The 27814-nt window shown below is 40.4% G+C and overlaps 2 protein-coding genes across 7 annotated transcripts in view; both read left to right on the forward strand.

Annotated features, from left to right (window-relative positions):
• The window catches only part of LOC117303684 (histone acetyltransferase KAT6B-like), a 56932-nt gene extending 50554 nt beyond the window's left edge, over window positions 1-6378 (forward strand). For all 6 annotated transcript variants that reach the window (XM_033787948.1, XM_033787947.1, XM_033787950.1 and 3 more), the window contains 2 exons: window positions 1095-1269; window positions 1725-6378. In XM_033787948.1, coding sequence (XP_033643839.1) covers window positions 1095-1269; window positions 1725-5992 — 4443 coding nt within the window. In that variant the 3' untranslated portion in view covers window positions 5993-6378. The remainder of the gene's footprint in view (window positions 1-1094; window positions 1270-1724) is intronic.
• Window positions 6379-10475: 4097 nt separating this feature from the next.
• Window positions 10476-19379, forward strand: LOC117303598 (beta,beta-carotene 9',10'-oxygenase-like). Its single transcript, XM_033787805.1, has 10 exons — window positions 10476-10718; window positions 11474-11607; window positions 12499-12768; window positions 13349-13490; window positions 14590-14763; window positions 15520-15800; window positions 16524-16626; window positions 16988-17073; window positions 17699-17810; window positions 18884-19379. The coding sequence occupies exons 1-10, from the start codon at window positions 10490-10492 to the stop codon at window positions 19030-19032; spliced, it is 1680 nt and encodes a 559-aa protein (XP_033643696.1). The 5' UTR covers window positions 10476-10489; the 3' UTR covers window positions 19033-19379.
• Window positions 19380-27814: the final 8435 nt, after the last annotated feature.

A 27814-nucleotide genomic window follows, 5' to 3' on the forward strand; every position in this document is an offset into this window, starting at 1 on the left:
GAAGTTGGGCCCTGACGTGCCTGGAGATTGCTTCTTTCTTTCTCTCTTACGAATCGTTGACTACCTATTGTAGTGACATTTTGAGAAGTTCTAGTAGTCCAATGTTTTTTCCTGCAAATAATGCGGTTGGAATGAATGTCTTCTTCGAAATCCAATGCAGCACTTACCCTTAAAGACAGTGGACACTATTGGTAGTTGTCAAAGACCAGTCTTCTCACTTGCTGTATCTCAACATATGCATAAAAATAACAAACTTGTGAAAATTTGAGCTCAATCGGTCATCAAAGTTGGGAGATAATATTGAAAGAAAAAACACCCTTGTCACACGAAGTTGTGTGCGTTTAGATGGTTGATTTCAATGATTTTTGTTGATACTATCAACCTCTCCCCATTACCCGTCACCAAGAAAGGTTTTATGCTAATAATTATTTTGAGCAATTACCAATAGTGTCCACTGCCTTTAAGATGTTTGCTTGTTTTGCTAGCCCTTCGGTTCTATGTATTTGTGTATGATCATGCTAATGTGAATGGCAAATTGACCTAAATGCTATCCATGCTAACTTAAATTTCTCTGTACATATCTGGCATTTCATAGCCTGAAGTTCAAAGTGCATTACTTATGTTTTTTGCAAACAGCTCACCATTTACTTGTCTCCCCTCTAACCTTTTATTGTCTCCCCCCCCCCCCCCCACCCTACCACCCCATCAACCCATGTGTTTTCCTCACAAACATGGCTTACATGTGTTTTAATCATTATTTGATCAGGGCCGCAAAGATATGGCGCTTACAGTAGCAGGAAATTCTGTGCTCACGTCAGGCGTATTTCACGGGTTAGCAGGGAATTTTCGCTTGTGCGCATGTGAACTTCAGGTTACTAGGCGTTCTTTTCTTACACCGCTAGCGCAGAGTAGCGACGCTTGAACAGTGACCAGAGAATGGTGATTGTCATCGAGAATTTGGGCGATAAGCAGAGCCATGAAATATGGCCCAGTTTGATGTGCTTATAAAAAGCCAGGGAAGTTCTTTCTGAGTGAAGCTTGATCTAAACAAAAATAAAAACCGTAACCAAAGGCTTTGTTGATATCTTTTACAGGTTTACTTGAGGAGGAAGTATGGGAAGAAGCGTCGACGACGGATCCCAGTCCTAGAGTCGATCATAACCGATCCCCTCATGAAAGAACCAGACGCTAAGAGACCAAGACGGCACGAGCCCCCCAGTGAGGCAGAAAGCAAGAAAACCAAAGAGACCCCATCCACTAAGTTGAAAGGTAGGCATTTCAAAAGAGCAGAGGTGTTTTACTTTCTTGGCGTTTCTTGGTAGCAACGCCGAGACGTCGTAGCAGAATGGCGCACTTTTTAAAAAGAGCGAATATGACTTAAATCTTCTTTTATGACCCCAGGCTATTTTTTCCCCAGTAGTTTGTACCTTTGCTCTACATTGGCAAAGGTCGTGGGTTTGAATCCCACCTGAGTAATGCCTTGATTTTTTTCACAGAACTCGGGAAAGTACCGAGTATACAGTGCTTACACAGTATCGGTGTAAGGATACAACCAAATAAGAATGTTTGTGGAGCAGGTCTGCCAGTGAAAAAAAAGAAAAGAAAGAATGCACCAAAGATTTTTTAGGAAAGTTCAGAAAATCTCTAATTGACCTTGGATCTTATTAAGGATCCCAATTAAAACTAAAGAATTTTAACATTGAGTTTTTGTACCTGTGTTTCAGTTGATGGAAAGAAGACCAACAAGAAACGTCAAAGGCGGAAGGCTGAGCCAAACGGCAACATCGGTTCAGAAGACGACTTTATGATGCCGACCAGCACCACCGCTGACAAAATCAAGAGTAATAACAACGAAGGACCCAGGCCCGTCACACGAAAGTACACAAAGCGAAACAAGACTGCGCCTGTGACAACTCAATCTAAGGCGAGCACAATACCTTTAATACCGTTGCCAAAAAACGAAGAGCCCGTGACCCCCGCCTCGGGAAAACGTGGGTGGCCTAAGGGGGTCAAGAGGGGCTTACAGGACAATATAAGGCCACTTCCTCGACGCAAAAAGAAAAAACAGCGTGGCTGGCCCTGGAAGGGCAAAAAGAGGCGGGCACCGCCCGTGCCGAGAAACCCGGAATCGGATGGCAATGACGCGGATGACTCCAGCCAATCTGATCAGGATGATGATTGTGACAGTACTGTAACCTCCTCAAAGAGTTCCGTGTCGACAGGGGAGTCCCTTTATATGTTGCCGCAGAATACGCGACGTTGTGTTGATGGAAAATGCAGTACGGACGAGGATGATGATGATGATGACGACATTGTCGATGATGACATTGTTGATGATGACACTGTCGATGATGACATTGTCGACGATGACACTGTCGATGATGACATTGTCGATGATGACATTCTAGATGACACCGTTGAAGACAGTCCGAAAATAAACGGCTGTGAGGAGGTGACTAGCCCCTGTGAGGTTCTCCGCGGAGGAGTTCCACCCAAGGAGGATAGCCTCGTCAAAGACACTCCCATCATCACCCTCAGTGACTCGGATTCGGACCTCGATAAGAACAGGCAAAGTAACCACGTGGTTGAGATTAATACATTCAATCACACCGCCAAAGTCAGTGATGATCTTGACGATGAGAAAGACTCAGATTTAGACTCTGATTTGTCGGACGGACTAGACATTCGAGAGCAGACTTTGAGTGATACAATAAAAAAAGCAGCGAGTGTGTTAGATAACGATCTGGAAGACAATTGCGACGAGAGGAAATCGTCAGAGAGTCATGATGAAAATGGCGTAGCATCTTTTAAGAGTGTCTTCTCTAATGAGTCTAGTGATGCTTTCGGTGAAGACACTGAATTGAATAAGTTTGATCTTACAAACACCAACGCTAGAGCGGAACCGTCTCCAGAAGCAGAAGCTGTTCCTTACAAGGAAAGTGATAACAGTGAAAGTGAAGAGGAAGTTGCAGCTAAACCAGCTGCGGAATCAGAAAATGAAGAACCTGCGGAAGAAAATGAGATTGACCTGACTGAAAATAAAGAGATATCAGATGCGCCTGTAAGCGGTCTTTCGGAGCTTTCAGAGGAGAAAGAGCGAAACGGTAGTGACAGTGTATTTGAGGATGAAGGGTCACCTAAGTGTAGCAAGCAAGATGAGGCAACGTTGATAGAGACTGCGGAAGCTGTGGAATCTATCATGGACGTTAGCGTCATACAGGATGAAGAGACAGAAGCCATGATGCGCTCCTATGAGAGGTTTGAAGCGGAGAATCCTCTTCCTAATGATGAAGAACATCAGGACGACGAGGAGAGTGACAAGTTTGTTGCGGATGATGTACAAGACGAAGAGCAGATTCCCATGGAACAGGAGTTACCACCAGCTGAGCAGAAACGGCCAGATCTTGAGGAGACCCATCCCTTGGAGGAAGACCAGCACGGAGGACGGCAAATTGCGGAGGACGTCTCTGAAGAAGTGTGTCCGAGGATATTGGCTGAAGGAGTCCCCAGTCAGAATCCTCCATCCCAAACATCTCCTTATTCTGAGTTGTGTGAGCCTGTAGAGCCACTGCCTGTTCAGAATCAACCAGAACCGGAAAGTGTTTTTACTGACAACCAAATCCCGAAACAGAACAACAACGAATCTGTTCGACAGTTGGATCACATGGAAAGTGACAAATCCTCATTAATGCCTTTGCCACAGGAAGACGGGACTGCTTTGAGTCAAGACACTCACACGCTAACGCAAGAAACGGGGAAACTTATCAGCATGGCCACAAGAACTAGTGACGCGGATCTAGCCTCAGATCCCCTATATGGTAATATGCCTATGGAAACAGACAGTACAGCACATGGGCCATCTAACTTGCCAGATGGACTTCAGGGCGAGGCCGTGAATATGACTCGCCAGTTGTCTTGTGAGCAACAAATGGGAAGGTTACAACACGAACTTCTTCCTTCATGCAGGCATGTTCAGCATCCGTTCCGCAACTCCTGCATGCAAATTGCAGAGATCTGCGAAGTGGAACAGAGTGAGATGATTGGGGGAAACAGTGGGATGGGAAATCAAATCATGACCGGCACTAACATGGGGACCTCACAGATGCCAGGGCAGCCCGGTTTAAACCAGCAGCCCAGTTTAAACCAGCAGCCCAGCTTAAACCAGCAGCCAGCGTGTAGCCCTAGCATGAGCAGCAATAGCTCTCAAGTCTGTAGCCCCGGTATGGTTAATCAACAGCAGCAAGTGTGTAGTCCTAACATGATTGCCAGTCCCCAAATGTGCAGCTCAAACGTCAGCCCACAACAGATGCAACCCAGCATGAGCCCACAGTTGCCAAGCCCACATCAAGTGAACAGCATGAACAGTCCGCAGATGAACGTAAGTCCACAGATGTCATGTGTGAGCCCTCATCCGGTGGTGGGCAATATGAACAGTCCACAAATGAGCAGCATGCACAGCCCACAGGTTAACAGCATGCAGAGTCCGCAAGTAAACAGCATGCAGAGTCCGCAAGTAAACAGCATGCAGAGCCCACAGGTAAACAGCATGCAGAGTCCAACTGTATGCAGTCCGGCGGTTAACAGTGGGCAGCAAGTCTTGAGCCCTGCTATGGGCAATGTACAGGCCTGCAGTCCAGGCCTTGCGAACACTCAGGTGCGGAGTCCAGTTTTGAACAATCCTTCGCGGAGTCCAGCCGTCAACAGTGTCCAAGTATGCAGCCCAGCTATGACAAATGCTGTGTGCAGTCCTACCATGAGTAATTCAGTGTGTAGCCCTGTGATGTCCATTAGTAATAGTGTGTGCAGCCCAACAATGAGTAATACTCAGGTGTGTAGCCCCAATATGGCCAACTCTCAGAATGTGTGTAGCAGCCCGCAAATGAACGGGGTGCCCATCAACAATCAGGCATGCAGTCCGCAAATGGGAAGCCCCCAGGTGTGTTCTCCGGGAATGGCCGCACAGCAGGCATCGTGTATGCAGGCAAATGTTGGTCATTCACCCACACGTCGCAACAGCCTTAAGACCAACAGACAGTACAACGCCGGCCAGGCTTCACAGCGACGGAAGTCTACCAGCACCAGTTGTAATTTAGCCATGCTGCAGAAGATGACCAATGATATCATGCCCAATCCACCAATAACATTACCACGGTCCCCGAAGCCCACGGCTAATCTTACCCCTCCACAGAACCCAACACCCCCACTGATAGCCACAACGACCCCGCCGCCGCCTCTGCAGCGTAAGCAAACTCCGCCCATCGCCAACACTCAAATCAACAGAGTGTCGGAGATGCGTCCCCCTCAGGTAAACGCCTGGTCTCCTATGCAGCAGCAACACCAGCAGCACCAGCAGCAGATGCAGTTGCAGCAGATAGGCGGGCAGATGAATGAGCAGATCGGATTTAGAAATGTCGCCATGGAGAACCATCAACTGCAAATGCAGCGGTTTCCTTATCCTCACCACCAGCAGCAGTACCCGTCGCAGCAGTACCACCACCACCACCAGCAGCCGCCGCCGACGCCGCAAGCCCAGCAACACCAACAGCAGCTTCATCAACTGCAACAACATCAGCAGCATACGCAGATGCAGAATCAGAATATCCCAAACCACCCTCCGCGTCTGGCGACCCCTCCCTCCCACAACTCAAGTACTCACTGCAACATGCCAGTCATGCAGCAGCATGTCTGTAAGAACACTTTTCAGCCCCATCAGAACCCCCCACTGCGGCAGCAGCAGCAGCAGCAACCACAGCACCAGCAACCCCAACACCACAACTACAACTATATGCAGGGGTATCCAACACAGCAGGCCACCTTAAATGGTTACGTTGGACACACACAGCCTGTGATGCATAATGCATATCATAATGCGGCGGCCCAAGGGTATATTGAGCCACCCCCTGTCCATATGGTTAACGTCCCAACACCACCACAGCATGTGTACCAACGCTACAACATCGGTAATCACAGTCAAGCAATGATGAGGCGGTAACAGAAACAGTCCATGTTCAAAATCACATCGAAAAATCTCAGAGTTTACGAGAAAGGTGCAACATTTGATTCAAACAGTGCACTGCAATTTAAGAATGATCAACAATCTAGAATTTACTTTATAATGCCCAGTGAGTAAATTTAACGGTACAAACTTGGTGCTTTTATCTTCTCCAGCTAAAATGACTGGCCACACTCATGACAAAAAAAGAAACAACAACAAATAACCTTTCAAGGACACTTTCACACAACTTAAAATGGTTATGTGGACAGTATCCATCTGACCATTCACAAGGTTCAGTATTTTATCTTTGCTTTAAAGGAACTGGACACGCTTGGTAATTGTCAAAGACAAGTATTCACACTTGGTGTATCCCAACACATGCATAAAATAACAAACCAATGATAATTTGGGCTCCAGTGGTCATTGAAGTTGCAAGAGAACAATGAAAGAAAAAACACTTGTTGAACAACTCTGACGGCTTTTAGATGCATAATAAAAGGCTTCAGCTGAAGTCTTTTTTTTATTTTAGTGAGAAATTTCCTCATTCCAAAAAAAGTCTGAAAACCATACGAACACAATCAGCCCTTGTGGGTTGTTACAGCCAAACGTTTTGCTGAAATTTGTGCATGGTTTTTCAATAACTTTCTGGTGACTCACTCAACCGATTAAGTCTGACTTTTTCACAGGTTCGTTTTTTTTCCATGCATAAATTAATGTGTGGTTGATCACACAAAACATAAACACTGTCTTTGACTATTTTGTCACCTCTTCCAATCCTTTAAAATATCTTTAAAGTTGTGGTACCCAACTTTTCATGGTACCTCAACGGGAATTACCAAAAAGAAAACATAGGCCAAAGCTCTGCTTTTAAAGCTATTTAAAGCATACTGCTGAACGTTGTGGTGCCATTTTGACCATAAAACCCTGCACTTAGTGAAGGTACAATAATTGTAGCAACATGTTTTGGAACGAGACAAGTCAAATTTTCAAAAATCTGTAAACATTTCTAGAAAGAAATTGGGTCCAGGTCTGGTGAGATTGGGTGTTTGAACCACATGGAATTTACAGGAGAGAAGTCCGTACAATAGTATGTTGCTTTAAGAACAAACTGGTCAAGATGCATCCCTTGCTCAGAGATTTCATGAGATTTTGAACTGATCTTGTATTATAGTAAACGTCTAAAGATATATATATATATATATATATATATAATAATAATAATTATATATTTATTGTACAAAAATTGTGTTCATTTCAATTTTTGAGTAGGAGGAAGTATTTGTGTACTCTACTTTCTACAGTTACATTGTTCAGGACTTTTTGTGTACGTCAGTTGTGGTTTATTATTCAGGCATGTATATATGGGCTTTATTGTGTGGCTAGAAATCGTAGTCTGTATATGAAAGAACCATTTTTCAGGTGTATTTTTCTCAGCGAGATACGGTAGTTAAAAGTTTTTCCTTTCCGAAGAAAATGTATTTATTATTTTGCAGCTCTTTAAGAGAACTTGAAAAGGAAAGATCAACTAAATTAAAAGATATTCAGGAAACGGTTTTGCGCTGTGTTTATGAATAATTTCGTTATTTTATTGACAGATTTTGAAGTCATTGATATTATGTGTGCTTAGTTTTTTCTTCTTTGAGGTATAACAACGGTTTATTAACTGCACAGTCAACAAGCATGTACATATTTACACTGTTAATATTCTGTCAAAGAAAAGTTGTGAAGTGTACAGTCGCTAAACGGTCATACTGAATTTCCGAACATTTTTTGAAGAGGGGTAGACTAAAAACTACATTTGGAAGAATAGATCACCGATGCCTTAGTACAAAATGACAAACATTTCATAGATTCCTGTAGAATCCATGATGAATATTTGAAAAGAGTGACTAATATTTTTTTCCTTTCTCTTAAGTGTTGTTTTAGAAAGTTTGAAGTTTCGTCGTTGCATTTAAAACTTGCATGCTTGTTTGCATTTTTAGATTTTTTGAGGTAGCTGTTTTTTATTATTTAAATTTCATTTTATGAGTGGTTGTGTACTATTTAGATTTGTGTGATAATTTTTGTACTAAACAGTCGCAGATAAACGACCCAATAAAAAAAAATTCCCCCCTTTTTAATGGTACAGGTCTAGTATTGAATGCAAAGTGGCAAAATTCCACTGTCAGCGAGATTTGCTTTTGAATTTTGATGTTTTTTTTTTTTCTTGTTTTTTTTTCAAATAAAATTCTGTATCAGTTCCACCAACTGCAACAAACTTATTCAAGCTTCTCAGAAAATAACTAAATTCATTTTGAGTGTAAACTCATGTCAATGTGCCTATTAATTGGGTGGCAATTTATGGGTAATTCATGGATTGTATTACAACAAATAAACAATTTGTATTTTTTGAAAGACAAGATTCAGATTTCACCCCCCCCCCCCCCCCCCCCCCCACCAACGCATTATAATTATCTTGTAACTGTATTTGGGAAATTCAACCAATTTGTACTTATGATAAATTATGATCAATTCTTTTTATCAAGATTAGTTTTGTTATAATAATTGAAAATGTTATTCACACTGTTGTTAATTTTGAGTGTTTTGCAATCTGTAGTTCAGTGGTTTAAGTTGGTTTTCGTTTTTTTTTTTAATAAGTAATTCTTTCAAGGTTTTGTTGTACGTGTACTACACTTGATGTTAATTTCTTTTTGCACAGGAATTATTTTGTTCACATCAATACACCCTTGTGTTCTGTAAATGCCTGTACCTTACTGGTGGCTTTATAAGTAGGTACAGCGACTATCTTCTCTCTGTCACTCAATTTTTTCCTGTATATATGATGAATTAAATTAAACTTTGAGAATATACCACAGATTGTCTGGAAATTATTTCTTAGTTTTTATTATTCTTTTATTCGTTAGTTCATTGCTAAAATCTCATTGCAGCTCAAAAAAGGCTAAATAACATGACCTAGTTAGATTATCCCCGATTTGTGACCCCCCCCCCCCCAACAATAAAATGGTCATTCCAAGCCCATTTTTTTTTCATAGACCTTATCACAAATACCAATGCGCAAGCGCAGACTGTTGAATGAGGTGCATTGTGGGATAGATATGGATTAAATTTGGATACAGCTAGACCACAATGCACCTAATTCCAGGCTTTAGGCGCGCGCCCCAGTATTTGCGAAAAGGTCTATTCACACCCATTTTCAATATGGTCCCCCATTTCAGCCAAGGCTTCCTCCATGCTATTATCAAAGGTACACGTTGCCTTAAGTCAGACGAGTTGGTCTATAAAAAGCGTCTGTTAACCGTTTAGTATAAAAAAACAGATGATTGGAAAGATGTTTTAAATTTAAAAAAGTAGAATACAAATTTACAATGATCCACACACATTTGCCTCGAAATCATTGCGTGGTTTTCCTTTTACTTTGCGAACTAACGAGGTAAACACGGTCGGCCACTTAGTGGCCGAACGAGGTAAGAGGAAAACCACGCAATTTCAGTGACACTTGGATCATTATATTCTACTTTTAAAATATCTTTCTAATCGTATGCAATTTATAACAAATGGTTACACACGCTTTTCACAGACCAAAGATCGACTGATCCAAGGCAACGCCTATTTTTTTATTTACTTATAGCATGGAGGGCTACCTTCATGCTTATTTATAGCGATGGCATGATCAGTAACTCCCCCCCCCCACCCCCTCTCTCTTGTTGGTTGTTGGTGTCATTTAATCTGTCAATTACAAACTGTGTAAAACACAGAGGCAACATCAATCAAAACGGGGACTGCGATCCCGCTATCCAACCAACAATAGGCAGTCCGTTATTTTCGGATGACAAAAAGTGTAGAAGATTGGGGCTCTATGGGGTTGGGTCTATTAACTAAAGGGCTAGGGTTACGAAACACATGAGGGGTGTCGAAACACCAAGGTGTTAAAAACTTCGACCTCAAAAGCCAGTAGTAATAAATCCCCTGATCGTCACAACAACAGGGCGACATGTCTAGAGCATGCATGCAGTAATTGTTGTGATTTAAGAAAAGTAGGCCTACTTCACGCTTTGAGGGCCCATGGAGGAAGGAAGAGTGGGTAAAATAATTTGGTCGAATGTTTTCACAATGTATGTCGGGACTCCCATACCCCTGGTGAATATACAAAGATTAACCCTATAATTTACTCTTTATCTTCAAATTTGCTGTGAGATCGCTGTAAAGCAACTTTGAAAATGGTCTTAGGGCCTTGTCACACGAGGTAACTTTCCAGGCAACTTGGAGGCAGCCAACTGCAGAATACCGAATTGGTAGCGCTTGAGTTGAGAAGTTGAGTTATTTTTAAAACTATCCCCAAGAAAAAAGTGAGAACATTCAAATGTGGCTGTACTAAATTACTCAGTAAGAACTACTTTGTAATCACGTTCGTACTGTCTGGGGCTGTGTATGATAACATGGGTCAGAGGTCAGGAGGTGGGGTTATGGGCCGGGTGACCATTTTTCACACGCAAAATGGCTGCTGCCGCCGTAGCAAAGGGAAGAGGCTGTGCCCAAAGTTTTCTTTGGCACCGACGACCAGCTGCAGTTTCTAAGAAGTTGTTCCAGCAGCCTGCTCATCGTGGTCAAAGTTTGGACATCCCAAATGAAATGGTGCGGTGCGCATCAAGTGGTGCCGGGTCAAGAGGCGTCATGTATAAATCGGTGGAAGAACAACCAGATGCAGTGACAACAACAATCACAGGTTTGATGCATGATGATCTTTGACTTTTTTTTTGAAAAGTTTCCGTATGGCGCCACCACTTTTTCACTAATTTGTTTACAAAAAGTGATATCTCATTGAGGTGAATTAGATACTATATTATTTCATATCGAATGATTTACCTCAATGAGATATCCCTTTTTGTAAAAATGAGTGAAAAGGTGGTGGCGCCATACGGAAAGTTATCCCAAAAAATAAAATAATATTCTTTAGCCCAAATGTTCACAGGTTTTGCTATTTTATTTATATTTTGTGATAGACCAATTGAGGATATTGGTCTTTGTTTGGCAATCACCAAAAGTACCCAGCCTCTAAAGGGAAGGTACACGTTTGGTAATTGTCAAAGACCAGTCTTCTCACTTGGTGTATCCCATCATAAGCATATAATAACAAGCCTGTGAAAATTTGGGCTCAATTGGTCATCGAAGTTGCAAGAAAATGATGAAAGAAAAAGCACCCTTGTTGGACGAAATTGTGTGCTTTCAGATAAGAATAAAAGACTTCTATTCTAGCTAGAAGTCTTTTATCATTTTAGTGAGAAATGACCTCTTTCTCAAAAACTACGTTACTTCAGAGGGAGTCGTTGCCCACAATGTTTTATACTATCAACAGCTCTCCAATGCTAGTTAATACCAAGTCAGTTTTTAAGTTAATATTTGTTTTGAGTAATTACCAAACGTGTACCTTCCCTTTAAAACTCCACACTTGATTTGTCGTTTTTGTTCCCTTGTTGACAGGGGCGGTACCAACTTGGATAAATGGCGACCTGCTTCGCAATGGCCCTGGTAAATTTGAGGTTGGAAATGACACCTATAATCACCTGTTTGATGGACTTTCATTACTTACCAGATTCAACATCAGTAATGGAAAGGTAAGACCTCAATCAAAGGGTCATTCAGAAATTCAGAATAGTCTATGTAAAAAAGAAAACAGCATCGTCTGAGACATGTAGGGCACTCTTACTGGGGTATAACACGGGCTACAGCTCTTTACCCCATGGCCAGCTTGCAGGCGACAGCTAGTTGGCTGTCTACACAGGTGACAAACACAAAAGAACCAGTCTATCAGCTTATCACCTGGTCACCAAAACATGGAAGGAGAAACAGGGGAAGACAGAAGCTGAGCTGTAGTTGCTAGGGACTTCGGGGTGCTTCCAGCTGCATGCTCTTCCCAACCTAATGAGAATTAGACAGGGATGGGTAATCCTCAACATGATTCCGACCTAGGTCGACTAAAAAGAGAGAGAGAGAGAGAGAGAGAGAGATGTTAAAAAATTATGAACAGAGCAAAAAGTAATCAGCAAAAACACTTAATTGGATCATACAGTACATGTACAACTAAAAAAAAGCCCTAAATGTATTCATTTGTGTTCGCTTGTTGGGGGTGTTTGTTTGTTTGCGTAAATGGTCTCCCTGTTTGTTAACGGACTCCAGCAAACTCCCACAAGGGGATATAAGCACCAAGCTGGCAACAGCCAATACAAGCGCTGACATCTGCATTGCATAAATTGCATAAATTATATATTATGATTCAGCCACGAAATTGTGATTCAGTAACTATAAAGACAGCAATACTAGTCATTGTGAAACCAGTGGTGGGCTTGGTAGGGTTCGAACCCACAACCTTGTGTTTGCAAGTCATGCAGTGTTTGCAAGTTCTGCGCCTTGAACACCAAGCGAGGTGAATTTGTTCGCATTACAAGTCTTTACTATTATAATTATTAATAAATGTTTGTGTTTTTAATTTGATATTCTATGCGCAGGTGACTTATCAGAGTAAATTTCAGCGCAGCAATTCGTACACTAAAGCCATGGAGCATAACCGCATCGTGGTGTCCGAGTTTGGCACGATGGCTCACCCCGATCCGTGCCTCAGCTTACTAGGTCGCTTCATGGCACGATTCAAACCCCAGCGGGAGTACTCTGATAATTGCAATGTCAATTTGGCGTTTGTTGGAGATCAATGCTATGCAATGACAGAGTCGCGTGTACTGCGGAAGATAGATCCACGCACCCTGGATACTTTAGATAAGGTATTTTTATTTTATTTTTATTTTTTTTTTCTGTGGGTAGGCGTGCCCGTATGGGCAAAGTTTGCCAGTTTTGTTAAAGGAAAATGTTGCCTTGGATCGGTCAAATGTATATGGGTGGAAAGATGTTGTAAAAGTAGAACAAAATGATCCACACAAACATGCCTCGAAACTACACGGTTTTCCTTTTACCTCATCGACTAATATGGTTGGCCATTTATGGGAGTCAAATTTTTGACTCCCATTAACCGTCGACCGTGTTAGTTTGCACAGTAAAATGAAAACCATGTAATTTAGTGGCAATTTGTGTGGATCATTGTATTCTACTTGTAAAACATACTTCCAACCATGCATTTTATTAAAAAGGTTACAAACGCTTTTTATAGACCCGCTCGTCCGATCCAAGGCAACGTGTTCCTTTAACTAAAGGAGATAAATAACTCGGTAGAAATGTTTTTAAAGCTACTGTGCAAAATGAGAGCACAAGTTTTATACGAGCGTTAGCAAGTTTCTTGTTGAAATGGGTCAGAAATAAAAGCGGTAGTAAAAGTTCTTATCTTATCTTGCTTTTTTTATAATCCAGGTGAACCTGGCAGACACTGTGGCTGTCCATACAGCCACTGCACATCCACACATGGATCCAGATGGCACTGTGTACAACATGGGCTCACACTTTGCAAAGAAGACCATGTACAATATCATAACGGTACCGCCACCGGAGCCAGGTAAATTGTTAATAATTTCTTGCTGGTAGCTGCACCAGAACTAGGTACATCAAATTATTAAGAAAGTTTCACAAAATAAACTGTACACATATTCTATGCTCCGTGAGCACCTAGTACAGAACTCGCCTCACCAGAAAGATTGACATAATTGCCTTTACATTATGAAAAACGTTAAAATGCTTAGGACAAAACAAACTGGGCCCAATTTCATAGCTCTGCTTACCGTAAGCACAGAATCGGCAGCACGGACGCAAGCGTATTTCACGAGTTGGCGGCGATTTTTGACTTCTGCGCAGGCGTACTCCACGTCACTAGGCATTCTACGCCTACAAGGCTAGCGCAAAAATTTCTGCGCTTGCACGTAAGCGGGGAATCGTGATTGTAAGTGCAGAGTTCGGCGAACAGCAGAGCCATGCAATTGGGCCCTGTAGACAGACAGACAGACATACAAACGAACAAACTACTGGAGAATATTAGCGATACTTACTGGGAAATAACGAAATTGTTTAAAGATGTTTTGAACCTAGCCACAGAGGATGAGGCTTTGATAGACTGATTGGAGCTCTTCTGTATTGTGATCTTATGGTCATCCAGAGATTTCTGTTTCATTTTTGATCTGACCCACAGGTATGACAGAAGACCCAACGAGTAAGGCTTCCATCCTGTGCTCTTTCCCTGCCACCGAGACATACCCGTCGTCCTATCACAGCTTCTCAAAGTGTTTCATTTTTTATCTGAACCACAGGTATGACAGAAGACCCAACGAGTAAGGCTTCCATCCTGTGCTCTTTCCCTTCCACCGAGACATACCCGTCGTCCTATCACAGCTTCTCAAAGTGTTTCATTTTTTATCTGAACCACAGGTATGACAGAAGACCCAATGAGTAAGGCTTCCATCCTGTGCTCTTTCCCTTCCACCGAGACATACCCGTCGTCCTATCACAGCTTCTCAAAGTGTTTCATTTTTGATCTGAACCACAGGTATGACAGAAGACCCAATGAGTAAGGCTTCCATCCTGTGCTCTTTCCCTTCCACCGAGACATACCCGTTGTCCTATCACAGCTTCTCAAAGTGTTTCATTTTTGATCTGACCCACAGGTATGACAGAAGACCCAATGAGTAAGGCTTCCATCCTGTGCTCTATCCCTTCCACCGAGACATACCCGTCCTACTATCACAGCTTCTCTATGACAGACAACTACATCGTGTTCCTTGAACAGCCTCTCTTTTTGAACCTTCTCAGAATGCGGATGCATATGTTATTCCAAACAGGTTTGAATGATTGTTTTATTGTGACCAGTGGTCCTGGGCCCAATTTCATGGCTTTGCTTACCGCCGAATTCTGCGCTTATAATCATGATGCCCCGCTTATGTGCCAGCGCCGAATTTCTGCGCTAGCCTTGTAAGCGTAGAATGCCTAGTAAACCGAAGTACGCACGCGCATAAGCCAAAAGTCGCTGCTAACCCGTGAAATATGCTTGCCGTAAGCACAGAATTCCCTGGTTCCGTAAGCGCTGATTCTGTAAGCAGAGCCATGAAATTTGGCCCTGCTTTGTTTGTTTGTTTGTCTGTTTGTTTATATAATTGAATGTACGAGCGCTTGCTTGTTTAAAGCCATTGGACACTTTCGGTAAACAGTATTGTCCAAGGCCCACACTTCGTGTATCACAACTTCTAGATAAAATAACAAACCTGTGAAAATTTAGGCTCAATCGGTCATCGGAGTCGGGAGAAAATAAAAGAAAAAAACCTCCCTTGTTTCCGCACGTTTCGGCGTGTCATGAAATGTGTTTAAAATTAATCTGATATTCTCGATATCGAGAACTGATATTGTTTTAATGTTGTCTCAAAGAGTAAGGCATTTCACAGAATAATATTTCAAGAGAAGTCTTTCACCATTACCTTATGTAAACCCTGTAAGTTATTTGTAAATCTGTGAACTTTTATTTTGTTTTCTGTACTGAAAGTGGCTTTAATAATTATCACACATTTCATTTTTTGTGCAAAATCCCCTTCCAAAATTTGTAGGCTTTCAAAAAGTAATGCAGTATGATGAAAAGAAACCTGCTCGTTTCCACATCGCCAGATGGGACACGGGGGAGCTCCTCCCTCAAAAGTTTGTGGCCGACCCCTTCTTCTGTTTCCATCAAGTCAACGCCTACGAGGAAGACGGTCATGTGGTGGTTGATTTGTCCACCTACGAGGACGGGAAGATTGTCCAGACAATCAATCTTGAAAATCTGAGAAAAGGAGTTGAGACGGAAGTGGGGACTGCCAAAAGGTTCGTTCTGCCTGTGGAGAAAGAAAAGGTATTCAATTCAAATCTAGAATTTATTTGTCCATTAAAGGGTCTATGTACTTTTTTAGGACAAAACATACAATGTCTACAGATTTACACTAAACTTACACCGTTTGAAGTTAGTGATGGTAGAAAGCTCCCCTGAAAAAAATACTTGCTGAGGTGCTGTAGTTTTTGAGAAGTGAGTAAAACAATAGCATAAAAAATAATTTTCGTCTCAGTGATCATGAGACGTTAACTATTTTAGCATGTAAAAACGTATTTTCAAGACATTGTTTTACTCATTTCTCAAAAACTGCAGCACCTCAGCAACTAATATTTTAAGGTACGCTTTCTACTATCATTATCTTCAAACGGTGCAAGTTTTATGTAAATCTGTGGACATTGTGTTTTGTGGTTCAAAAAGTACCCAAATCCTTTAAAATGATAACAATGGAAAATTTTACATGTCAAAACATTGATAAACAGCTTCAAAACAGAACACTAAAAAATATGGATATAATGATAAACCTATGATTTACACATACACTTATGAACGATAAGTTAAAACACAAAAGAACCAAACAAAAACACCACATATGCAAAAACTGCATAATAATTTATTATTTTTAATTTACAAAATGTTTAAAATTGTTTTTGAGCCAAATAAAAAGTTTAGGGTTGCGGCACAAAATTATGGGTTATTTTTTAATTATTTTTTTTTCATTCAAAATGATTTTGTTTTCTGGTTTAGAAATCAGGGATTAATCTCAACACCCTAGAGAACTCTAAGACTACTGCTGTGCTGCGAGACGACGATACAGTCTATTGCACTCCAGAAGTAATATCTGATGAAAGTGAGTAAAAAAATCCATAAATTCCAAATCTTTTAACTTTTGTCAGTGCCCAGTTTTTTGTGTGCATTTTGAACCTTAAAGACACTGGACACCAATTGTCAAAGACCAGTCTTCTCACTTAATGTATCTCAACATATGCACAAAATAACAAACCTGTGAAAGTTTGAACTGGATGTTGAAGTTAGAGATAATAGTGGAAGAAAAACCACCTCCAAATCTAATTCTGAGGTCTGAGTGGAAAATTACTTCTTTCTCAAAAAACTACGTTATGGATGAAGTGGCCCCAGACTTTGTGATGTAAGATAATCTCTCGTAAAAATTATGAATAGTCTCAATGTTTGGGTTTTCTCCATACTTGCAGCCATTGAGTTCCCCAAAGTCAACTATGAGAAGTTTAATGGAAAACCATATCAATACTTCTATGGTATTGGAGGAACCGATCTAGAGGTAAGAATGACTTTCTTGTTATGATTTATCTCCTTGTCTTAGCTGGTCCTAGCTCGTTTAAGTAGCGTTTGCTTTGTTTGTTTGTCTTGTTTTGTCCCAGTCTGTATGTTCTGTTATACTTTAACTTCCGTTCAGAAGTCCACTCTGCTGTTGCATAAGGCATTTCTGTACAAGAATTTGCCTTTTGAATATGCCTCCATGCTTGTCTCTATCTAATTGTGTCTCCTACCGTTACCCTCTTTATTAGGAGTAGGCTTTCGGATGGAAGTTAAAGGATCCTACATATAAAGAGGTCCCTTCCTTAATCGTGAACTAGCCTCTTGGCCCTTAGCCTCTGTGTCCCTTTAAAAGTTTTCTGAAGACTTTAAGATGTTTCACTTGCAAAAAAAACAAATTGCACTCTCAAAGATGAAATTTCAAGCTTGTACTTTGATTCTGTTTCAAACATAGATATTAATAATAGTATAATAAACAGTTTTATATACCACTCTTAACTCCCAAAAGGTCCTGAGGTTCTTTACAGAGGTTCGCAATTTCAGCAAGTTGCGAAAAATACTGAACAATTTGAGATGTACTTTTTTTTCTGAATGATAACCGTAGTATTTTGATTCCATATTCCTTGTAGTTGATGAAAGTGAACACAAGGACTGCAACTTCCCAGCGATGGCATGAGGAGGGATGCTGCCCCTCAGAGCCTATCTTCGTCAATGCACCCAACTCGACCAGTGAGGATGATGGTAAGTGTCTCCTGACGATGACTAGAGCAAGCTAGTCGAAACGTTGCGACCAATTCAAGAACTGACTCCGCAGTAGTGAAGTTAATTACAATCCTATAATCAAAAGTAGTAGTCCCAGCCAATTTCTGTACCTTCCGCCTGGGTAGTAGTTCAAAAGCAGGACAGTTCTTTTCAGAACTGAGAAGTATCTCGAACATCCGATAAATCTACTCCGCGGTAGTAAAATAAAGAAAGACAGTGCTTTAAGAACAAACTCTACCGGATCAGTAGATACACACATGGTGTTACCGCAAACCAAACATATAAGTGTGTGAATAACACAGAAATGAACCTTTAGCACAGTAATACCTGGAAGAGACCAAGAAGGCCGATTTTGTAACACCTGGGCTGGGTGTGTCAGCTGGAAGTAGACCCTCGAGTCTCAGGCACGGCAGCTGTGGCAATCTGCATCAGATCGCATTGGTTGGGGGGGGGGGGGGGGCTCTACATCCCCCATCAATGACACAGAGCATGATGATAGTATTGTCTACGTTTCCATATTGAACAGTGAACTCATTAAAAACAAAAATGAGAACATTTAGACTATTCGATATATTTTAAGGAAAGCCAACTCTTTGATGTAGTCTAGTACTAAGGACACTGTTCTTGAGCCTTTCAAACTCCTCAAGCCTAAAAAATTTGTTTACTGGTGACCGCTACAATAAATAAAAATGGCAGAGGTATTTTTCCCAAACCTCATGGGATGCAAAAATTAATTATAGCCCTACATATGAGCTTTTTAGACCGATCCTGCTGATGTCTGCTGCGTCGTTGCAGGGTCGCGGAAGTACAATATTTTGTACTCAAAGACATTGAAAAATTGCTGTCTTTTAACTCGTGATGAGAATTAGGTGTCTTTCTCAAGGGTTAACACAATTTCCATACTGTTGTTGCTTTCTCCAGAAGACGGTCAGAGCATACTGATCGAAATGTCGATTTGAAACTGTTCTTTTCAGAACCACCCCAACTCATTTAGAGATAGTCATTACATGGTGTTACCGCAAACTTTTCCAAATTGTTGTTCTGCTTAACAGGGGTAGTGCTATCAGCAGTGAATGACCTCAGGGAGGGGAAGTCCCCCTTTCTGCTAGTGTTGGACGCTCGAGACTTCAAGGAGGTGGCAAGAGCAGAAATCAAGGCTGAGGTTCCGTTCGGTTTCCACGGCATGTACGTCTCCAACTAAAGACGAGAAATCCTTACTCCGGTTGTATTCAGGTTAAGAAATTACCAGGATCTAATTTCATAAAGCTGTTAAGCCGAAAATACTGTTGAGAAAATGTGTTTGCTAAGTAAGATATGAGTTGGATGCCAGTCGTAGCAATGACAACTGTATGGAATTCTGGCTGGTAACCAATTTTTGCTAAGCAAGATTTGTTTGTGCTTAGCAAGTTTTTGTGCTTACAGGTTTGATGAAATTTTGTCTAGGTTTTGTGCTACATTTAAGTTGCTCCGGTATTCAAATGATTAACATATTGTTATGTTGGTATGGAACTCATTCGACCACAGGTACACTCGGGGTGTGTTGTTTCAGCTCCCCAAAACAACTGTTTGAAATCAAGTTTGTCAAAGTATAAATCATTTTGAAAGTTGTAAGAAACTATTATACACATATTGACTGTTAATGAGGTAAGTAGTGTACGTCTATTCCCTGAGGGACTTTGAGTGACCAGAAGAGGGACCTATTTCCCAAGGCCGAGGGAAATAGGCCCCTCTTCGCGCGGGAAATAGGCCCCTCTTCTGGTCACTCACAGGCCCGAGGGGGAATAGACGTACACAAGTTACCGAATTATGCCAGTCAATATGTGTTTTATAACACAGCTCGGTCTTAAATGTCAAATAAGAACAGAAATCTGGAAAAGAAAGGAAGTTTTGTAGTGCTGTTCACGGTTCATGTCAAGAGAGGGCGCTGTAACCGGGCACTGTTTCAGCCAACCAGAATACAGAAAAAACAAGAGGTGTGTTATAAAAATTAAAATAGTAAACTTGAGGTACAACCATTTGTGGATCTCTTTTGTGGGAGTGTTGCCTTATTGAAAAGAGCCGGTGTGGTCTTGACGTGTTGGACAGTATACTCTGCTGTAAACGTCGCAACTTCGAGACCACACCGGCTCTTCTCAGAGCCAACACTCCCACCAAAGAGATTTACACATGGTTGTACCTGAAAGTTTGCTTTTCATTTATAGTTTCTTTCTATTAATCCACACCATGCAAAGCTTCAAACAATACTAATTTTGGAATTTCTTGATAATATTTTTAATGTGAAATTTAAACACATCTAAAAAATTTAATATGAAAAAAGATTCTATATTTTGTTTAAATGAGATTGTCACATATTCTTATTATTAAGATAAAACATATATTTATTTTGTAAATTTTTCTTTTTTTAACCTGACTTTGGTAGGGTCAAAACGTCTGGCCGTTTACTATTTTGTGCATTTACATCTGTTGGTTGGTAAGCAGTTTGCAAAAGCTAATTCTATTTTCTACATTGTTAAAGACACTGTTTGTCAATGACCAGTCTTATCACTTGCTGTAACTCAACATATGCATAAAATAACAAAACCTGTGAAAATCAGTCATCGAAGTAGCGAGATAATAATGAAAGAAAAAACTCCCCTGTCACCACGAAGTTGTGGGCTTTCAGATGCTTGATTGCGAGACCTCAAATTTGTGGAAAGTTACTTCTTTCTCAAAAACTATGCTACTTCAGAGGGAGCCGTCTCTCACAATGTTTTATACTATCAACAGCTCCCCTTTACTTGTAATCAAGAAAGGTGTTATGCTGGTAATTATTTTGAGTAATTACCAATAGTGTCCACTGCCTTTGTGTATGAGAATGTGAATAATGATTTTGAATAAATTCTGACCATAACTTTTTGATAATGACTGCTTTTGTAAAGCGTCAGTCTTGTCATGAAGTTTTATTATTACATGGCTACATTTCATACAATTAAGATATCTCTGTCCAATGTGGAGAAAATTGTAGAGAATAATTATATTTCTAGTTAATTTTGTTTTCGATTTTTTTATTGTTACTAAATCTTTTAGAAAGGTTATTTATTGAAAGATATTTATAATAATGGTCTTGTATGAAACATCTTGATCAAGGTGTATACAAAATTGGTTACTCTAAGAATTGACTTTTGATTCCATTGTTCATAAAAGAAAGAATGATATACAAATTTTATATCTGCCAAAGGTTGACAATAGTAAATTAGAATTAAGTTAAACTTAAAAAAAAAGACTACTGGGTAAAAACAGTCATCTTTAAATGTATCAATTTACTTGTTTAATTAAAGTACACAGAAAGATATATTATTATATAACGATTTTCTAAAATAAAGAAATTCTTGGAGCAAGTGAAGTTTTTGTGTGTTTGTTTGTTTGTTTGTTTGTTTGTTTGGTTGTTTTCTTTCTTTGGGGTGTTTGTTTGTGCTTATTTGTTCTTTACAGTTGTGGAGGAGGGGTGTTCTGTACCAAACAATTTACCTGTGATTTGTTTTTAATTGGGATGGGGGAGCAATGATTCTGGGTGAAGGGAGTGGAACACTGGCCTTTGTCTGAATAGTAATAGTATCCAAACTTCTTGGGTGCGTTCGAATAGCTTCTCCGGGTCGACCCCGATCTGCCCCCAGTACGTTCGAATAGCTTTGACGTCATTCCAGGGGCTCACCGGGTCAGCCCCAACAAGTGCCCTGCTTGTAGAACGGGCCACTCGGGGCTGGTGCATGACGTCACCACGAGAGGGCGAGTGATCATTTGATTAGCTCTTTTCGGGGGCTCACCCAAATGAGCACCGAGGGGTCGACACAGGGAAGCTATTCGAACGCACCCTATTATGAACTAACATGATACACGAAATGCCTGCCAGAGCCTGGACAATGGTCACTGTTTTCCAACATCGAGTTTTAGTTTTGCAAATCAAAACTGATAATTTGTTAATTAATTGTTTTGAAATAAGTACATCAATGTTTTTGTGTACAGACATCCCGTTGAATATGCGTTTATTATGTAACATTATGGGGCACCACCTGACTCCCATTTTGTGCAAGCATTGGTAAAGACCTTGAATTGGATAAAATGAGGCACCCAAACCAGACTTGATAACTGTCGTTTTTTAAAGAAAATTAATAACAATTTTAATGATTTAGCCTCGGACCGATCGAAAGTAAAGCGATCGAAAGTACAGTTTGTAGTTGCAGCTACTGGCCCCAATTTCATAAAACTGTTTATCAGAAACTTCTGCTTAGCAATCAATTCTGCTTAGCAAAGTCCCTTGCTAACAATAAATGGTTGTGGTAACCAGTCACAGCAATGGTAATGTATGCTAAGTGGCTGGAAACCTCTTTTTGCTAAGCAATGTTTTCCTCTCCTTAAGTTTATGCGCTTTGAGCACCTTATTTAAAAGGTGGATTTTGCGCAATTTAAAGTTTCTTTATTAAAGGCCTTTACACTATTGGTAAGTACTCAAAATAATTATTAGCATTAAATCTGACTTGGTAACGAGTAATGGGGAGAGGTTGATAGCATAATACGTTGTGAGAAACGGCTCCCTCTGAAGTAACGTAGTTTTCGAGAAAGAATTGTCCACCAATTTGGTTTCGAGACCTCAAATTTAGAATTTGAGGTCGTCGAAATCAAGTATCTGAAAGCACACAACTTCGTGTGACCAGGGTGTTTTTCCTTTCATTGTTAACTCGCAACTTCGAGTCTTCGACGACCAAATTGAGCTAAAATTTTCACAGGTTTTTTATTTTGTGCATATGTTGAGATACACCAAGTGAGAAGACTGGTCTTTGACAATTACCAGTAGTATCCAACTGACGAACTACGTCTATTCGCAGCAGAACAATAGTAAAGCAGAAGTTTTACGTCATGGCATGGTTTTATCCACTGAACTCATTGGGCCATCAGACCGGTGCCTGTTATCCGCCTTTCCAAAATGACCAACATCACCATCGACCAATCATACCACCGATATGGAAAGCTTACGTGTTTTATCCGGCGAGATAACAACTGTATCAAATTAAATCAATGGGGTCTTTAAGACCGATTGGTGCCAGTCCCCATTGGCCTCAATAGGGGCGTGGTTTGTGCTTAGTGACGTCATCGGTGCGCCCATTAAAATATTCCATATAAGACAGATTTAACCACGGGAAAAATTAGGTGTGAATCATATACGGCGGGACATTTTTCAAGATTTATGCTCGGACGTTTGGAGAATTTACACTGGTTTAGCGTTATTTTTATTTGGAGCTTGAGTAACTCGATGGGCCCAGGGAATTCCCCGTATTGGGTGCGTCCGATTAGCTTCCCTGGGTCTACCCCGCAGTGCTCACTCGGGTGAGCCCCTGACAAGAGCTAATCGAACGATCACTCACCCTCGCGTGGTGACGTCACGCACCTGGAGCCAGCCCCAATATTATGACCCACTCCACAAGCAGGGTGCTGACCCGGGTGAGCCCCTGCAATGACGTCACTATGAACCCCCGGGGGCAGACAGACCGGGTCGACCCAGGAAAGCTAAACGAACGCACCAATTAAATTGAGCAGAGGATTAAAGTTCAAGAGTCCATGAATAACTTCACCTTCTCTGTAAAAAGCTGTGAGACTTCTAAGTATTTTTCGTGTATTTTTTTTATTAATATTTAGCATTTTGCACGGTATGCCATTGAGTTTTAGTGGGGTTGACCATGGAAAATGTCTATTGACCCAAACAAGAAGAGCGCATTAAACAAACGGCTAAATATGGGTAGTTTTTTTTCCAGCAACCCCTTCCCCTAAGAACGTCTACCCCTATCCCGCCACACCCAAAACAGCAGGGCTTTACGTTTTTGCGGTCGCGCCAATAACTGTGTCTGTTGGGCTTGCCATTGGTTGATCGCTGGCCATTGACCGAAACAGTTATTGGTAACAGCTGCAAGCGCAACCCATTCATCATTTAGACCAATCACATTAGACAGTAAGAATAATGTGCAGTTGTAACATCATCCCAAGAATCTAGTGCTCCTCATGGCTCTTCCCCACCCCTCTGCTGCACTGATCCGGTCCGTAGCTGTCGTCAAAAATACAAGTTGAGTGTGGTCAAAATGAGTTCAAGTTTCGTGGTTTTGCACTTCAGACTTTTTCATCTTCCTATTCCTGCCTCGTTTCCTCTAAAAAGAATGCTTGTACATTATTGATTAAAATTGGCCTAGCTGGAGAAAAACACCAGAATGGAGTAGGTGGGACAAGTTGTTGGAATAGCTGTTTTTCTGCATTTCAGCATAGCGACAACAGGCAGTATAAAAGCCTGGTATGAACTGTTACATAAGTATTTAATCCCAAGTAAATGATTCGCACGCAAAACTATACAGGAACAATGGCGAAGCATTGATGCATACGGCAACCTGCATAACTGTTATTGGGGGTTTGTACGCTGTATGCAAATCAGGAGTTTATGTGGCGCTGCTTTCGAAGCACTGTGCGTGATTTACACCGCATGGCATTTAGTACTGGACTACCGCTGGAGCACCACGCATTAGAGACAGCACTTCTTGATATTTGGACACCGCTCTTTTGATGAACTGAACTTGTAACATTTGCCAATAAGCATACCCTTCTGCAATTCAGCTTCCATTTTGTCAGAAGGAAGTATCTTTTGGTGCATAAAACTGCAGAAAATGTGAACAAAATTCACTTTCGAGACCTTCTTTAGCAGGCCCTGTGGACAACTTCGGGTTGAGCTCCGACTTCGGTCAAATACACAGAAATTGCCTCTGTTGTACACCCCTGAACTTGAACTATTGCATTGGTGATAGGGGCTTGTTGACTCTTAATAAATTGACTCTTAATGAAATTGACTTTGAGTAGGCGGTACCAGCTTGTGAACAGCTCCCCTATTCAGCAGAGGGAGAGACGCAGGTGTCTATGGATTGTGTGGTTTGTGTGTGCTGATTGTCTGTGGATCTGGAAGCAAGAGGACACCAATGGACCAAGGTAGGGGCAAATTGCTGTATCCGACCGACCACTTTTCAATTAAACCCCCGGAAAGATCATGCAGTTTGGCTAGAGTGTGGTCTAATTCCTCCATTCTCCCCTCTTCATGTCACTTCACTAACTAGTGCCGAAAAAGGTACATTTTAGTGGGCACAAGACGCATCCGTTTGATTCAAAAAGTACCAATTGGATACAAAGAGTAACATTTTGGAAAAAAAAAAATTCACAATGGTGTTTTTGTTAAAAAAAAAAAAAAAACAAAGAGCAAAAATTGCAACTGGTAGCAATTCAAATGATTGCTGACCTTTTCCAGTTTGGAAAAGTTTCCGCATGGCGCCACAACTTTTTCATTTGATATGGAACAACATAGTATCTAATTTACCTTAATGAGATATCCCTTTTTGTAAAAATGAGTGAAAAGGTGGTGGTGCCATACGGAAAGTTATCCTTTTTGACAATCAAAATGAGATGCAAAATTTTACAAACAAATAAAATAAAAGGCGGTCGGATACCCCAAGTTTGTCTAAATGGAGACAAGACAAAGAGAACAAGAAAAAGAAGACTGCAAAAGGTAGACGGAGATCTAACCCGTTCTCTTGCAGAGTCCCTCCCCTGTTGTACACCCATACCCACTTCAAGATCTCACACAAACTTGTTGATGTTGTCCCTTACTAAGTTTCAATGGCATTTCACACTGTCTTGGGCTCTTTCTTGATTTGCATATTGGTCGAAGCCAATGATGGTTTTAAAGTTAGAAGACTAGTCCATCTGGAAATTTTCGGTGTTGAAACTTTAAGTCGTCAGTTGTCATTTTTAGATTAATTGTCATGATTATGTAAGTCTAACGTAATATTTATAAAGCACTTGTACCAAATACCACTTCAACTAGGGCCACTGATTTTCCGTTTCAGAAAAGTGCAAATTCCGTTTGGCAAAAACATGAATTCCGTTTCAGGCACAAAAAATTCCGTTTCATGTTTTTTTAATTAGATAAAAGGTTGTTTAATACCCAGGGACACACTTATAAAAATCAATTTGAGATAAGTTGCACTGTTGACTTCGTAAAATGTTAATTTGAACTGACAAATTTCAAAAAAATACTTTTTTTTTATAATTGTGGATTATTTTGTATACTGCTGTTCTAAAAAGGTTGCACTGTGACTGCAGTATCAATGCACATGATGTGATAGACTTGATTCCAAGTCTAAAACTGCAGTTGATTCTCTGCATCAGCCACATTGTAGGCTAATGACAGCAGTGTATCCACAAGAGGGCGCTGTTTCAGCATGATCAAAGACTTGGGAACAAGTCTATGGACGTGACCATTCTCCATCCACAAACAAAATGTCAGCCATTTTGTTTTCGCTTTGGCGACAGAATGTTGACAGTTTACGGTTTTATTTTAGACCTTTCCGAGATGAAAAAACATTGTATGTGTTCTTATAGATCATAGGTAAGCTAGTTTGTGTATTATTGTTGGTAAAAGAGAGGGAGAAAATGCAATTTGGGTGAACAAAAAATGTTTAAAACGTGCCGCGAATAATGCCCTTCGCTTAACCATGTTAACAACGTGTGTACATCATGTGTGTAAACATTGAGAGTGGTGTGAAGTAGAACAGAATGATCCACGGTTACGATCTCGAACTTTTTAATGGTCTGATTTCTGATGCCTTTTTAGTTTAACAAAAAGAATCTTAATAAAGAATGCAATTTCAATAGTTTTGGCGTTAAGAAAAAAAAAAAAAAAAAAAAAAATCAAATTTTCTGAAATCCCGTTTTCCGTTTCAAAGGGCGGATTCCGCGAATTCCGTCCGTTTTCCGCGATCGCGGAAAATCAGTGGCCCTATTCAACTTAAATTTTGTAATCGTTAGTTGTCATTTTAAAATTAATTGTCTTGATTATGTAATTCTATCGTAATGGTTGTATATCACTTGTACCAAATACCACTTCAACTTAAATATTGTAATCGTCAGTTGTCATTTTAAGATTACTTGTCATGACTATTGTAATTCTAACGTAATATTTGTAAATCACTTGATACCAAATACTACTTCAACTTCAATTTTGTAACGGCTTATATATTAGAATACATTTTTAAGAGTCAAAGCAAAAGTTTACATAATGGGGTTGGATTTCAAAATGTTCTCTTAAAACATTCAGTTGGTGGTCAATGTTTGATTGAGGAGTTTTAAATAAATAATTTAGACTTACTAAATTCTTATTTAAACCTGATATCAAGCATTACATTAAATTCTGAATGTAGCTAACTTTAAATTGTAAAATAGCTAACTTGTTTTAAAACTGTTTTATGTAAAAGACAACAAAATGTCAAATACTGCTTGATCCTAGTTGTGTATAAGACCGCTGATTAGAGTAAAACACACACATTTTACTTAAAACAAAATTTCGACCGAGTGCGCGCTTTGTAGGCCTACTATAGGCACAAAAACCTATAGGTTCTTGTGTTCTGAAATAAACTAAAAAATAATCGCTTTCAAAGTCTTTCTGTCCAAAAGACTTAAATGCATTCATTTGATGACTAATGTTAGATTGAGGTGTATTAAATATATCATTTAGACAATAAATAAGTATTTAATCCCGATATCAGCATTACATCAAACTCTGAATGTAGCTCACTTTATATATAAGCATAAATTACACATCAAATCCCATACATTTTAATGTAGAAGACAGTATAAATACTTTTAAATGATGAGTGTCAAATACCACTTCAATCTAGTTTTGTAAAAGCGCCGTTTAGAGTTTCAAAAAAGGGGGAGTGGTGGATTTCTCTAAGAACAAAATTTCGGCCGAGTGCGCGCTTTGTACTCTGAGGAGACCAAAAAATAAAAAAGATGGTGAAAAAAAGGATATTCTTGAGTAGTGTACAACCTTATGAAAGATGGCATCATGAGTGGTATGTATGAGTGGTAAGATAGAGTTGGCCTAGAGATAAGACTAACCCCCCTTCATCCTTTCAAGCAGG

This window comes from Asterias rubens, chromosome 20 (assembly GCF_902459465.1).
Source record: "Asterias rubens chromosome 20, eAstRub1.3, whole genome shotgun sequence".
NCBI lineage: Eukaryota > Metazoa > Echinodermata > Asteroidea > Forcipulatida > Asteriidae > Asterias > Asterias rubens.